This window comes from Oncorhynchus gorbuscha, linkage group LG22 (genome assembly GCF_021184085.1).
Source record: "Oncorhynchus gorbuscha isolate QuinsamMale2020 ecotype Even-year linkage group LG22, OgorEven_v1.0, whole genome shotgun sequence".
Lineage (NCBI taxonomy): Eukaryota > Metazoa > Chordata > Actinopteri > Salmoniformes > Salmonidae > Oncorhynchus > Oncorhynchus gorbuscha.
Window position 1 is genome coordinate 21,202,928 of NC_060194.1, and position 15,175 is coordinate 21,218,102.

The window sequence follows — 15,175 nt, forward strand, 5'->3', positions numbered from 1 at the left end:
TGATCATCCTTGAGATGTTTCTACAACTTGATTGGAGTTCACCTGTGGTAAATTCAATTGAATGGACGTGATTTGAAAATGTAAAAACTCCCACAGTTACAGTTTTTCTCAGTCACTTTGGTGCATTTTTCACATCATCCCTAACATGTGCAAAATAATAAGTGCATTTCTCAGAACAATTTGTACAAACTGCAATATACAATAGATATGTTTCTAAAGCTAGTCAGTCACTAAAAATCCTTAGTACATCTCTCAAAAGTAAATATTAATGCCAATGATCATGTCAGTGTCATCAGAATGATAAGTCGCTGAGTCATTGTTCACGAACAAGGTCGTCAAAATGTTTATGCATGTTGTCAATGTAACTCTGTACTTTGACAGTATTACCTGATGTAAACTTAGGCTACAGTTTGGATGACAGTTACTGTATTAAAAATGCACAAGGCTGCACTTCTATGGCATATATCAATTTCAACAGTACTATTTACATATTACTGTATGTGGGTTATTGATTGAAAGAGACTGGACAACCCAAGGGGCACAAAGGAAAAAAAAACTAAATTAGAAAGAAACACAGGAAACCACCCCTAAGGCACAACTTTGCCCGCAGCACTGTTGTGCTGTCTCTACACATCCAGACGTTCCTGTCTGTCGGCCCACATATTCTCATCCACATCACACCGGATATTTTCCCTTCCAATGCAACGTGAAAAGAATCTTTTGGAATGCCTTATCCATCCTCTGCAGACATCTACTGTGATGTCCTCACATGCTGCATCCATTGCAGCCAGTAGGGTCATCTGTGTGTGTGGCTGACGATCATACACCTCAATTGGGTTAAGGAATGGTGAATAAGGTGGGAGGAATTCTATGAGCATCCTCAGGTGGGTCACAAACCATTGCCTTATGATGTTTGATCGATGGAAACTCACATTATCACAAATGACCACGTACTTTGGCAAATCCTCTCTAAACAGACCTATTTCATCATCAGGGATGAGAGCCCTGTAGAGAGTCTCTAAAAAATTGAGTAGATGCTGGGTGTTGTATGGCCCTATAAGGGGGATATGGGTTAGGACACCATGCACCCAAATAGCAGCACACATGGTGATATTTCCTCCCCGTTGGCCTGGCAAATCCACAGTAGCTTTGTGACCGATGATATTCCGATCCCCCTCTGCATTTGGTCAGGTTGAAGCCAGCCTCATCCACGTATACAAAGTTGTGAGAGGGTTCACTTGATTCCAACTCTATTATACGTTATATCCCAGAACACACAGTTTAATTTGTTTTGGAAAGGAAGAGCGACATAAAATATACATATATTGCATGGTCCTTCCACAGCAATGGAAATGTGTGCATTTTATGCTTACTGTACTATGTATCACTATAAAATGTTGCTCTAAAGTAGTTACATAGATATATGTTTTACCTGTACATACTGGTACCGTAGCTCCTTAATCTCTGTCCTCATTCCTTTGGAATGGTACACGGTACAACTGTTTCATACTCATCTGGTTTCTATGCAGCATCCTGTTGATGGTTGAGATGCTAACCGTATGGATGTTTTCAAAGACATCGTTGTCTTCTATAATGGTCCTTTGTATTTCCCTGAGTCTCATGGCATTGTTTGCTAGGACCATGGTGCAAATAGCCTCCTCCTGTTGAGGTGTGAAAAGGCGTCCTCTGCCACCGGTTTGAGGTAATCTTGCAGTCCTATTTGGGGGAAAATGCAGTGATGCATCGCACACTTTCACAGACAAAAACTATGTGAACACACATTTTACTGTGAAACATACAGGTGGGTGCATGTAAGGTGCAGTATGTATCTGTATAGAGTATATTTCTGTATGCTGTGAAATACAAGTGGACTACTGTAATATGAAGCATTGTAGGAAGTATACAGTATACTGCTGATATACAGTAACAGTGCACTGTACATTGGTGGACATACCTGTTCTCTCTTCGAAACGTTTGAACTATTGAGGACACGGTTGATCTCCCAATATTCGACTGCACCCTTCGACCCGCCTCAGCCATTGTAAGGCCATGATTGACAACATGGTCTACAATAGTGGCCCTTATGTCATCAGATATGCGCCTATGTCCCCTTCAACCTCTTCCTGTGTTTTGCCTTCCACGCATCCTTGCTCCTCTTCTTCCTCCTCTTGGCTGTTGACCCTGTTCATTTCCTGGTCCAGCCATTTTTGGAAAATTGCAATTCTGTGTTGGGGTCTGTCTATATATGCTTGCCAATTGATTCTTCATGAGATGCACCTTTGAGCAATTTAGACAACTGGTTGATTGTTGGTTGAACTAATACTTTACATTCCTTCATGAGTGAGGGTCAATTTCACCTGCACGATTCATCAATTCATGTTTTTGTACAAAAGGTCTAATAGAAATGTGTAAAACTATGCTTGACAGTTTATGACAAATAGTTCAACAATTTTGCATGTAATGGCTTATCCAAGGAACTAATGCCTAGATGTTTTGAGGGGTAAGACTATTCAACAGAGAACCATCTACTATATTTTGATCAACATGACATGAGCAATTGATAATGTAGAAAAAAGCTGACACTTGTACATTATCAATTGCAATATGTTCAAAGGAATAAGAAATTGCTTTAATGATGTGCACAAGTGACTAGATGATTTGGAATTTGTACAAGTAGTATCAAGAATTGCACTTTTGATCTAAGAAATGCACCAAAGCGACTGAGAAAAACTGTAAATGGAAGAAGTTTGGATCCACCAAGACTCTTCCTAGAGCTGACCGACCGGCCAAAGGGCCTTGGTCAGGGAGGTGACCAAGAACCCGATGGTCACTCTGACTGAGCCACTTCTCAGTAAAAGGCACATGACAGCCCGCTCAGACCATGAGAAACAAGATTATCTGGTCTGATGAAACCAAGATTGAACTCTCTGGCCTGAATGCCAAGCGTCACACCTGGAGGAAACCTGGCACCATCCCTACCGTGAAGCATCATGCTATGGAGATGTTTTTCAGCGGCAGAGACTGGGAGACTAGTCAGGTTTGAGGAAAGATGAACAGAGCAAAGTACAGAGAGATCCTTGATGAAAACCTGCTCCAGAGAGCTCAGGACCTCAGACGAGGGCGAAGGTTCACCTTCCAACAGGACAATGACTAGATTGATTGAATCTGTCACACTGTGTGACAGACAGACAGACAGACAGACAGACAGACAGACAGACAGACAGACAGACAGACAGACAGACAGACAGACAGACAGACAGACAGACAGACAGACAGACAGACAGACAGACAGACAGACAGACAGACAGACAGACAGACAGACAGACAGACAGACAGACAGACAGACAGACAGACAGACAGACAGACAGACAGATAGACAGATAGATAGATAGATAGATAGATAGATAGATAGATAGATAGATAGATAGATAGATAGATAGATAGATAGATAGATAGATAGCCCTTCATCCGCTGACTGGCATTTCTAACAAAGCTTTATTTATTCTCCAGCCTGACTTGGTTCTGATCCATGAGCCTCGGATTTAGCGAAAGTTGAGGTGCCATGTATACAATTTGTTTGGGGCTAATAAATTATTCATTCATGTCTTGAAGAGGAAAGAGAGACAGAGTAAGCCCTATTAGGGAACCCCCCCCCCAATTTTTTTTTGTCCCTCATTAAAATGCTATGGGGATTATTTGAAGAGTGTTTTGATTCGTATAATAAGAGATTTGGGTTTTAAAATGGAGGAAAGTAGAAAGGCCTTGAAAGGACCTGGGTTTTTATAGCCAAACCTTTTAGAGAGAGTGCACTGCTCAACATTCTGCCAGCGTATTTACTGGGCTGGTGCTGTTGAACTTTTCCTCTTTATTCTTGGGTATTAAATGAGGAGTTTTAAGGTGCTTTGATCAGTATGTTTAGGGCCTTTAGCCCGGTTCACTGGAGTTAAGATATTAAAGCCTCTGATGTTTTAATAATAAGGTCATAATAAACCTATATACTCGTCAATTATGATGTGTGTAGCACAGGAGGCTGCTGAGGGGAGGACGGCTCGTCATAATGGCAGGAACGGCTCAAATGGAATGGCATCAAACACCTGAAACCATGTGTTTGATGTATTTCATACCATTCCACTGATTCCACTCCAGTCATTAACACGAGCCCGTTCTCCCCAATTAAGGTGCCACCACGCTCCTGTGGTGTGCAGTACATAGAGGAAGGATGCACAAGAAGAACAACAGTGTATTGTTCCTAAAACTCAATGTACTGTATTTGGTTCGAGATATATTCTTGCTGATGATCCCCAATTCAATTTGTCGATGAATAGAACGCATGTAGAGCAAGTGCGAAAAAAATGAAACTACTAGGACGCAGCTTTATCATGGTCAGAACACATAGATAATATTGTTATTAAGATGGGTAAGGGAATTGCTGTTACAAGAACATTTTCAGAGTATGTAACATCTAGCACACTGAATCAGGGGATTCAATCCCTGGTCCTATCACACTTAGAGTACTGTCCAGTTATATGGTCAATCCCTGGTCCTATCACACTTAGAGTAATGTCCAGTTATATGGTCAATCCCTGGTCCTATCACACAGAGTACTGTCTGGTTATATGGTCAACCCCTGGTCCTATCACACAGAGTACTGTCTGGTTATATGGTCAACCCCTGGTCCTATCACACTTAGCATACTGTCCAGTTATATGGTCAATCCCTGGTCCTATCACACAGAGTACTGTCCAGTTATATGGTCAATCCCTGGTCCTATCACACAGAGTACTGTCTGGTTATATGGTCAACCCCTGGTCCTATCACACTTAGCATACTGTCCAGTTATATAGTCAATCCCTGGTCCTATCACACTTAGCATACTGTCCAGTTATATGGTCAATCCCTGGTCCTATCACACAGAGTACTGTCCAGTTATATGGTCAATCCCTGGTCCTATCACACAGAGTACTGTCTGGTTATATGGTCAACCCCTGGTCCTATCACACTTAGCATACTGTCCAGTTATATAGTCAATCCCTGGTCCTATCACACTTAGAGTACTGTCCAGTTATATGGTCAATCCCTGGTCCTATCACACAGAGTACTGTCTGGTTATATGGTCAACCCCTGGTCCTATCACACAGAGTACTGTCTGGTTATATGGTCAACCCCTGGTCCTATCACACTTAGCATACTGTCCAGTTTTATGGTCAATCCCTGGTCCTATCACACAGAGTACTGTCCAGTTATATGGTCAATCCCTGGTCCTATCACACAGAGTACTGTCTGGTTATATGGTCAACCCCTGGTCCTATCACACTTAGCATACTGTCCAGTTATATAGTCAATCCCTGGTCCTATCACACTTAGCATACTGTCCAGTTATATGGTCAATCCCTGGTCCTATCACACAGAGTACTGTCCAGTTATATGGTCAATCCCTGGTCCTATCACACAGAGTACTGTCTGGTTATATGGTCAACCCCTGGTCCTATCACACTTAGCATACTGTCCAGTTATATAGTCAATCCCTGGTCCTATCACACTTAGAGTACTGTCCAGTTATATGGTCAATCCCTGGTCCTATCACACAGAGTACTGTCTGGTTATATGGTCAACCCCTGGTCCTATCACACTTAGAGTACTGTCCAGTTATATGGTCAATCCCTGGTCCTATCACACTTAGAGTACTGTCCAGTTATATGGTCAATCCCTGGTCCTATCACACTTAGAGTACTGTCCAGTTATATGGTCAATCCCTGGTCCTATCACACTTAGAGTAATGTCCAGTTATATGGTCAATCCCTGGTCCTATCACACTTAGAGTAATGTCCAGTTATATGGTCAATCCCTGGTCCTATCACACTTAGAGTAATGTCCAGTTATATGGTCAATCCCTGGTCCTATCACACTTAGAGTATGTCCAGTTATATGGTCAATCCCTGGTCCTATCACACTTAGAGTACTGTCTGGTTATATGGTCAACCCCTGGTCCTATCACACTTAGCATACTGTCCAGTTATATAGTCAATCCCTGGTCCTATCACACTTAGCATACTGTCCAGTTATATGGTCAATCCCTGGTCCTATCACACAGAGTACTGTCCAGTTATATGGTCAATCCCTGGTCCTATCACACAGAGTACTGTCTGGTTATATGGTCAACCCCTGGTCCTATCACACTTAGCATACTGTCCAGTTATATAGTCAATCCCTGGTCCTATCACACTTAGAGTACTGTCCAGTTATATGGTCAATCCCTGGTCCTATCACACAGAGTACTGTCTGGTTATATGGTCAACCCCTGGTCCTATCACACTTAGAGTACTGTCCAGTTATATGGTCAATCCCTGGTCCTATCACACTTAGAGTACTGTCCAGTTATATGGTCAATCCCTGGTCCTATCACACTTAGAGTACTGTCCAGTTATATGGTCAATCCCTGGTCCTATCACACTTAGAGTAATGTCCAGTTATATGGTCAATCCCTGGTCCTATCACACTTAGAGTAATGTCCAGTTATATGGTCAATCCCTGGTCCTATCACACTTAGAGTAATGTCCAGTTATATGGTCAATCCCTGGTCCTATCACACTTAGAGTAATGTCCAGTTATATGGTCAATCCCTGGTCCTATCACACTTAGAGTACTGTCTGGTTATATGGTCAACCCCTGGTCCTATCACACTTAGCATACTGTCCAGTTATATAGTCAATCCCTGGTCCTATCACACTTAGCATACTGTCCAGTTATATGGTCAATCCCTGGTCCTATCACACAGAGTACTGTCCAGTTATATGGTCAATCCCTGGTCCTATCACACAGAGTACTGTCTGGTTATATGGTCAACCCCTGGTCCTATCACACTTAGCATACTGTCCAGTTATATAGTCAATCCCTGGTCCTATCACACTTAGAGTACTGTCCAGTTATATGGTCAATCCCTGGTCCTATCACACTTAGAGTACTGTCCAGTTATATGGTCAATCCCTGGTCCTATCACACTTAGAGTACTGTCCAGTTATATGGTCAATCCCTGGTCCTATCACACTTAGAGTACTGTCCAGTTATATGGTCAATCCCTGGTCCTATCACACTTAGAGTACTGTCCAGTTATATGGTCAATCCCTGGTCCTATCACACTTAGAGTAATGTCCAGTTATATGGTCAATCCCTGGTCCTATCACACTTAGAGTAATGTCCAGTTATATGGTCAATCCCTGGTCCTATCACACTTAGAGTAATGTCCAGTTATATGGTCAATCCCTGGTCCTATCACACTTAGAGTAATGTCCAGTTATATGGTCAATCCCTGGTCCTATCACACTTAGAGTACTGTCTGGTTATATGGTCAACCCCTGGTCCTATCACACTTAGCATACTGTCCAGTTATATAGTCAATCCCTGGTCCTATCACACTTAGCATACTGTCCAGTTATATGGTCAATCCCTGGTCCTATCACACAGAGTACTGTCCAGTTATATGGTCAATCCCTGGTCCTATCACACAGAGTACTGTCTGGTTATATGGTCAACCCCTGGTCCTATCACACTTAGCATACTGTCCAGTTATATAGTCAATCCCTGGTCCTATCACACTTAGAGTACTGTCCAGTTATATGGTCAATCCCTGGTCCTATCACACTTAGAGTACTGTCCAGTTATATGGTCAATCCCTGGTCCTATCACACTTAGAGTACTGTCCAGTTATATGGTCAATCCCTGGTCCTATCACACTTAGAGTACTGTCCAGTTATATGGTCAATCCCTGGTCCTATCACACTTAGAGTACTGTCCAGTTATATGGTCAATCCCTGGTCCTATCACACTTAGAGTAATGTCCAGTTATATGGTCAATCCCTGGTCCTATCACACTTAGAGTAATGTCCAGTTATATGGTCAATCCCTGGTCCTATCACACTTAGAGTAATGTCCAGTTATATGGTCAATCCCTGGTCCTATCACACTTAGAGTAATGTCCAGTTATATGGTCAATCCCTGGTCCTATCACACTTAGAGTACTGTCCAGTTATATGGTCAATCCCTGGTCCTATCACACTTAGAGTACTGTCCAGTTATATGGTCAATCCCTGGTCCTATCACACTTAGAGTACTGTCCAGTTATATGGTCAATCCCTGGTCCTATCACACTTAGAGTACTGTCCAGTTATATGGTCAATCCCTGGTCCTATCACACTTAGAGTACTGTCCAGTTATATGGTCAATCCCTGGTCCTATCACACTTAGAGTACTGTCCAGTTATATGGTCAATCCCTGGTCCTATCACACTTAGAGTACTGTCCAGTTATATGGTCAATCCCTGGTCCTATCACACTTAGAGTAATGTCCAGTTATATGGTCAATCCCTGGTCCTATCACACTTAGAGTAATGTCCAGTTATATGGTCAATCCCTGGTCCTATCACACTTAGAGTACTGTCCAGTTATATGGTCAACCCCTGGTCCTATCACACTTAGAGTACTGTCCAGTTATATGGTCAATCCCTGGTCCTATCACACTTAGAGTACTGTCTGGTTATATGGTCATCTGCAGCATAGAAAGATATGAAAAAGCTCCAAATGGCTCAAAACAGGGCTGCCAGATTCTCTTCATTGCTCTAACCGCAATAATATTATCCAAATGCATCAGAATCTCTCATGGCTTCACGTTGAAAACAATTTACTATCCAGTCTTCTGATTTTCTTCTGAATGTTATATTTGGAAAAAAAAAACACTGTATTTTTCAGTCCGGTTAGTACATACTAGCAACCCAAGCCAAGGACAAATCGCCTTAATCTACAGTTTTATATCGAGCCATGGCTGAACGGAACGTCAAGAAAATAATAAAAGAACATCTAATGTGATAGACCATATGACTGGACAGGAAATAGAAAGAACATCTAATGTGATAGACCATATGACTGGACAGGAAATAGAAAGAACATCTAATGTGATAGACCATATGACTGGACAGGAAATAGAAAGAACATCTGATAGACATATGAGGAAATAGAAAGAACATCTAATGTGATAGACCATATGACTGGACAGGAAATAGAAAGAACATCTAATAATGAAATGATCTAATGTGATAGACCATATGACTCTAATGTGATAGGAAACTAGAAATAGAAAGAACATCTAATGTGATAGACCATATGACTGGACAGGAAATAGAAAGAACATCTAATGTGATAGACCATATGACTGGACAGGAAATAGAAAGAACATCTAATGTGATAGACCATATGACTGGACAGGAAATAGAAAGAACATCTAATGTGATAGACCATATGACAGGACAGGAAATAGAAAGAACATCTAATGTGATAGACCATATGACTGGACAACAAATAGAAAGAACATCTAATGTGATAGACCATATGACTGGACAACAAATAGAAAGAACATCTAATGTGATAGACCATATGACTGGACAGGAAATAGAAAGAACATCTAATGTGATAGACCATATGACTGGACAACAAATAGAAAGCATCAACTGAATGTTAAATGTGTTTCCTGTCAGGTTTTTTAATTATCTGTATTGTCTACAAGTCTTGATTGTGGTTGTTTGTAATGTCTTGTTAATTGGTGTTGGACCCCAGGAAGATTAGCTAGCGTTATGGCGTTAGCTAATGGGGATCCCAATAAAAAATATTAATATATATATTTTTTAAGTCACTGTCTCTAAAAATTGTTTTATTTCCTGAAAAAAAAGAATTATTCTATCCTTGCACTCTGATTATTATGTTGTACCTGTCCTCGCATGATAAAGCATTATGCCTCCAAAATTACTCTTAGCTCAACGAATTAGCCTTGTTTACCATAATTATGCAGATTCTGCTAGAAAACCAATCTTACCCTCCACACTTTCCAGGGCATCCGTCAGTGTACCCAGGAGAGAGTGGTTCTAACCTCCTACTGCGGCCAGTGTTTACTGTTTACCAACATGGATGTTTTTGTTGATTCATGTTGACTACCTCTACAGCTCTGTTTCTGGCCCCACCCTGCTCTGTCTGGTCAGTAGGAAGTAGGAGATGTGGTTTAGACATGGTAATGAGACATTAGGAATGCCAAAAGAAGAAAGCCTACCAATCATCTCAAGTCCAAAAGATTAGTTAGCACCTCCGTGCACCGGTGCTCATGCATATTAAATCAGTGGATACATGGCTTCCTCCTTCCAGAGTAGCGTCATCATCAAATATCCAATCATAAATCATCTCATGTTAAGTGGTGGTTTTATGGCTTTTTTGCCTGCTGCCTTGCCTAAATAAGTAGGCACCAAAACATGAATTAGGGGAAGCTTTTAGTGTGACTCCTTACTCTGAGAGATGCCGTTTTCCACTATTACAGTCCATATTTAAGTAATATGTGAGAATATCTCAGATCTCTCCAACACAGGCCTCATTGTGAGATCATTGAGAGACTGATTAAGTACAGTAGTAGAGCACAGTCAGGCGTTTAATCTTCTCTGCTCTTTATAGATAAATCTCCCCCCCCCCCCCCCCCTCTCTCTGTCACTCTTTACCCTGTCATTTAAAGGGCACATAGCCTAAAAGTAATTTAGCTTGAATGTAGACTCCTGAATAGATCTGTGTCTATAGAAATCTCTGTTTAGCTGCTGCTGCTGGGTTCTTCTTGGGTTGACTTGGATTGTGTCGTAGTGGGTTAATGTCAAAGCACATACAAATACATCTTGTTTGAGCCAGTCACTTTTCTTTGAAGATTGGATATGCGCAGCACACAGCTACCGAGGCAGTTTATCCGTGGCTTTCTCAAACAGTAAAAGGACATCTGAGAAAACCATTGGGCATTGCAGCCTTGGCATTGGACAATGGATGACTGTTACAGCTGGATGATTCCTGTATGTGTCCTCTGAGTTCCAATACATGCCCATATCACCACCTATTGTCCAATATGGGAATAACAAGAAACAACCTGTACAGTATGTTAGCCACAATGATGAAAAAGTAAAACATACAGTAACATTTCACTGCTTGCTACAATGATAACATTTCCCTGTAATAATAATAATGACTTTTCCCTTCACCTTCTCCAGATTCAATAAGATCCAGAACACCAAGAACACTATGAAGAGAGACGGGATCAGCACGTTAACGTACCGCGTGCTCCAGTTTAAGAAGTACCCTCTCTACACCAACATCTCTGTGGAGATCGGCAAGCCCCCGCCCCGGCCTTTCAGGGGATAGACAGATAGAGAAACCCGGCCTGGACATGGAGAGGGAGGGAGATGGGGCAGAGAACGATAATGCACAGTAGAGAGCCTCCATCTCTGCCTCCACCTCCCTCAGCTCGACGCAGACCCAGATACCCCCCACTGACCGGGGCTAGGAGCCCACCAAGACCCCTCACAGCCCACTCTGAGTGGAGATACACACCTGTTGCAGTCCAACACTGCTCACAGCTCAATGGTTACGGCAGGCCTCCAACCTGGGATGCTGACTAGCTGACTCTGGGGGGACTAACTCTCAGGAATAGATGAAGAAGGGGGATGTATTAGATCAGATTCATTCTCCTGGCTGGAGCCACAGTGCTGTTCTGGAAATGTGCATACTGTACATGAAACACACAGCAATAGGGATGAGGATGTCCAGGGTTCAAGGGGAGTCATATCGACATTGGATCGTTGACACGCTGGGGGCTGGGTTTGGGATTCAGAGGTACTGGAGCAGAACCAAGAAGAGCAGCCCTGATCTCTCTGTGAGAATCTATCTGTCAATCAGAACATACTATATTGGCGCAAAATGAATGTGTACTGTCTGTGCCTGCATCTAACGCAGGCCTTCTCCATTTCCCATGTCTCTGCCATTGACAAATGGTTCTGAAGCAGAGCGACATTGTGCACCAACTCCAGTCTCTCTTTGGTCTCTTTTGCTTGTGACAAAGAATTGTTACTATCTGTGGATGGAAACACGTTTGAGAGACATACAGTGAATAAAGACCTAGTGGTGGATAGGTATGACTATCTAAGGAACTGGTTTTGACCTGTTTGTGGAGAAGAGAGGTCCAGTAAAAAGAACATAAGATGAACTTCTGGCGTGGTTCTAACAGGTGACCATCAGACGTGTTCTGACGGGTTCTCACTCACAAAGGTTATAGTAGATAGTGATGGGAGTTTAAACCTTTGCTGTTTAACAATGGATACCGGCAGTTTTAGAAGAGGATCATATCTTGCTCAAAATGCAAGACTCTTTTCTCATTTTTTAAAAAGTTTTCATTTTGAATTTAATAAAATAACCTAGTGGTGTGAATTGTGAATGATGTTGATAAGGAGAGTCTAGTATGGTGAATATTTGCATTGTAGCATTCATTCCATCCATTCCGAGGCAGAAGCACACTGCACTGAGGTGATAAGAACACAACGGAAGTTAGTTATTTCCTCAGGGTGGATTCCCCTAGAATAAATGGAAAACTAGCCCACATACAGTAAGAACAAATCTAATATCGTATTACTATTAACACTACCAGTGTATGAAAGCCTTTTAACGTCTTAAGTAAGTAAGCTTTTTCTTCTCTCACTCTCTTCTCCTTTTTTTGTACTGCCTAAACACCAAACTGATGCCTTCAAAATTTTTATGAGGGGCAATGATAAGGAATGCTGCATTTTGGGATTTTTTTTAATGGCGTTCCTTTTGTGTGAAGTGATGTGGAAATCTTTTTGTACTATCAATGGTTTTCTTGGCCAGGCTTGAGTCAGTGAGTATTTAGAGATGCTCCAACCAACCAGTTTCCCCTCTGTTTATTTTGAAGAGTCTTTTAAAGATGGAGTGCATTTCCCTTTTTTCCTCTCGACAACATCCTCCACTGCCTTTTATTCCTCTCTCTGGCAAGGCCATATCTCTCTCTTTGTGCCGTGTGTGTCTGTGAACAACACTATGTTTCTCTGTACTTGGCCATCTGATGAACACACAGGCAGCTGTATCTGAAGCCCAGTGCTCCTCTATAGAAATATCAGCGGGATTTCAACAATCCCTCTCTCTCTCTCTCATTCTGCTTTTTCATTTTTCAGTTCGTTACTACTGGTGTGAGTTGATGTGCCCTTGGAAAAGAGAGCACATCGCAAAGTGAATACTCTACTCCCCCATTCAACACTGGAGACTGAGGTCCTTTTACACTACTCTATTTAAATGTAACTGTCAAATGGATGTACTGTGTATGCACTGCTCTCTGATGACTGTGGGCCACAGGATTTAGAATTTCACATATTCCTGCCTATGTTCCCAGTATAGTATGATTCATCAGGCTGCCAAGCTTCTGCTTTTATGTTCAATGCTGAGGGAATAATTCTCTAAAAGGCTAAATATACTACTTGGAACTTTGGGAAGGAGCTTTTACATATAGCTAGCATCCTCATTGCCTAAAATCTGTTTAACAGATTCACTACTGATGCAGCACACAACCCGAGAAAAGTTGTATTCACTGGTTTCATTAAATTATTATTTTTATTTTTCTGCCAATGATGGCTTTTTATCATAACTCCAGTCCAAGAAATTGTTGCATATTTAGTTTACTGTACGGTAGACTACAGGATGTGATTTCTGTACATATCAGACTTGTAGACTCACTCAACAGGTTAGTAGCGATCATTACAGGTGCATGGACAGGCATTATCATGTAATTTGTGTTGTGAACAGAGGAAAACGTATAATAGAACTCAGTCTGTTCTGTTGACTTGATATCTATATGGAGATCATGAACCAAGTAGGCTACAACAGGAATAATAAATCCTATTGGTTCTATTATATCAATCTAATCATGAATCATATTGGTATATCCATGATATTATCTTGTTTGGCCTATAGGCTGTATTCTGCCCCACTACCCCACACATAGTGACTGTGGTATGACATTGTAGGTACTGTATAATATAGATTTGATATGATGCGTATTGACAGGGGGACCTTTCAGCGTAAGCTTAGAGACATCCTTCCCAGGACTATCTCTCTCTTTCACAACACGCCAGCTATGAATCAGTGCTAAAGCACCACTCTTCGTCTGCGTCCCAAATGGCACACCATTCCCCACATAGTGCACTACGAGGCCCCTATGGGCCCTGGTCAAAGGTAGTGCACTATGTAGGCAATAGGGTGTCATTTTGGCTGCATACCTTTGCTCCCACCCTCCCTGAAGTCAACTATTATTATCTTCAGTTTGTCCTGCTAATGTATAATTGCGGAGCATCAGCTTTTTTCGTTGACCATGTTTTTGATGCAGCCTTGAGTAGGAAAAGCTGACAGGTGGAATGCTAATGTACTATCCAGCCTTTGGAGTGTGTCTGAAGTTCTCTCTTCATCCATCTCCTGTTGGCAGACATTGCACAGCTTCCTCCTTCTTATGCGTTTCAACCTACTGCTCATTGAGCAATCTTTTCCATAATTGTCAGAGCCGTTGTTTAAAGGAAGTGGTGGGTAACTGAAACAGGAACAAGATAGGATGAGGGCATTGGAGAACAACATCAACTACTGACTGCCTCAGGTCTTCAAGCCTGAGTGCATTTTTAAAGATTTACTGTATCTATCTAGGTTTTGTACATTGAATGTTGAAAATGTTATATCTTATATAGAATGCATAATGTCATATCAAACCTACTTTTTCTATACAATCAATAAATCTGATGGTAAATGAGATACACTTATGTGATTGGTTTGTTTTTCCTTGCCAGATGAGAAAATAGATTTCACATGCATGTTGTCAGTTGCATCCCAAATTGCACCATATTCCCTTTAATAGTGCACTTTTGTCCAGTGTCCCTTTTGACCAGGGCCCATAGGGCTTCAGGCAAAAGTAGTGCACTAAGTAGGGAATAGTAGTGCCATTGGGATGGATCTGTCCACGGTTCTGACATTGGGGCTGATAATAGTTTTTTCCCTCCATTGTTTCCAGTTGCCATGGCATTCAAAGAAACTTCTGAAACATTTCTCATTCACTCTGTCTTTGGGGCGTAATAGAACATAGAAAATGTGCTGAGACTGAAGAAAGAACTCCCTGCTTTTAAAGACAAAGTGGAATTGGTAGAGGTAAAAAAAAATGTATTTGCATTTGTTTTATAAATCAGTAATTATAAATGTTGAGCTGTTCTTTCGACTAGTAAGTGTTATTGTTAGAGGGAGATTAAGAAACACCATCACACTGCATTGCGGCAAAAATTGAAACACTA

General features: G+C 41.6%; 1 protein-coding gene across 1 annotated transcript in view; it reads left to right on the forward strand.

The window, feature by feature from the left end:
* The window catches only part of LOC124009391 (beta-1,4-galactosyltransferase 2-like), a 162,360-nt gene extending 147,711 nt beyond the window's left edge, over nucleotides 1–14,649 (forward strand). Inside the window, exon 7 of the mRNA XM_046321184.1 lies at nucleotides 11,057–14,649. Within this exon, the coding sequence (XP_046177140.1) occupies nucleotides 11,057–11,207 (151 nt within the window). The 3' untranslated portion in view covers nucleotides 11,208–14,649. The remainder of the gene's footprint in view (nucleotides 1–11,056) is intronic.
* Nucleotides 14,650–15,175: the final 526 nt, after the last annotated feature.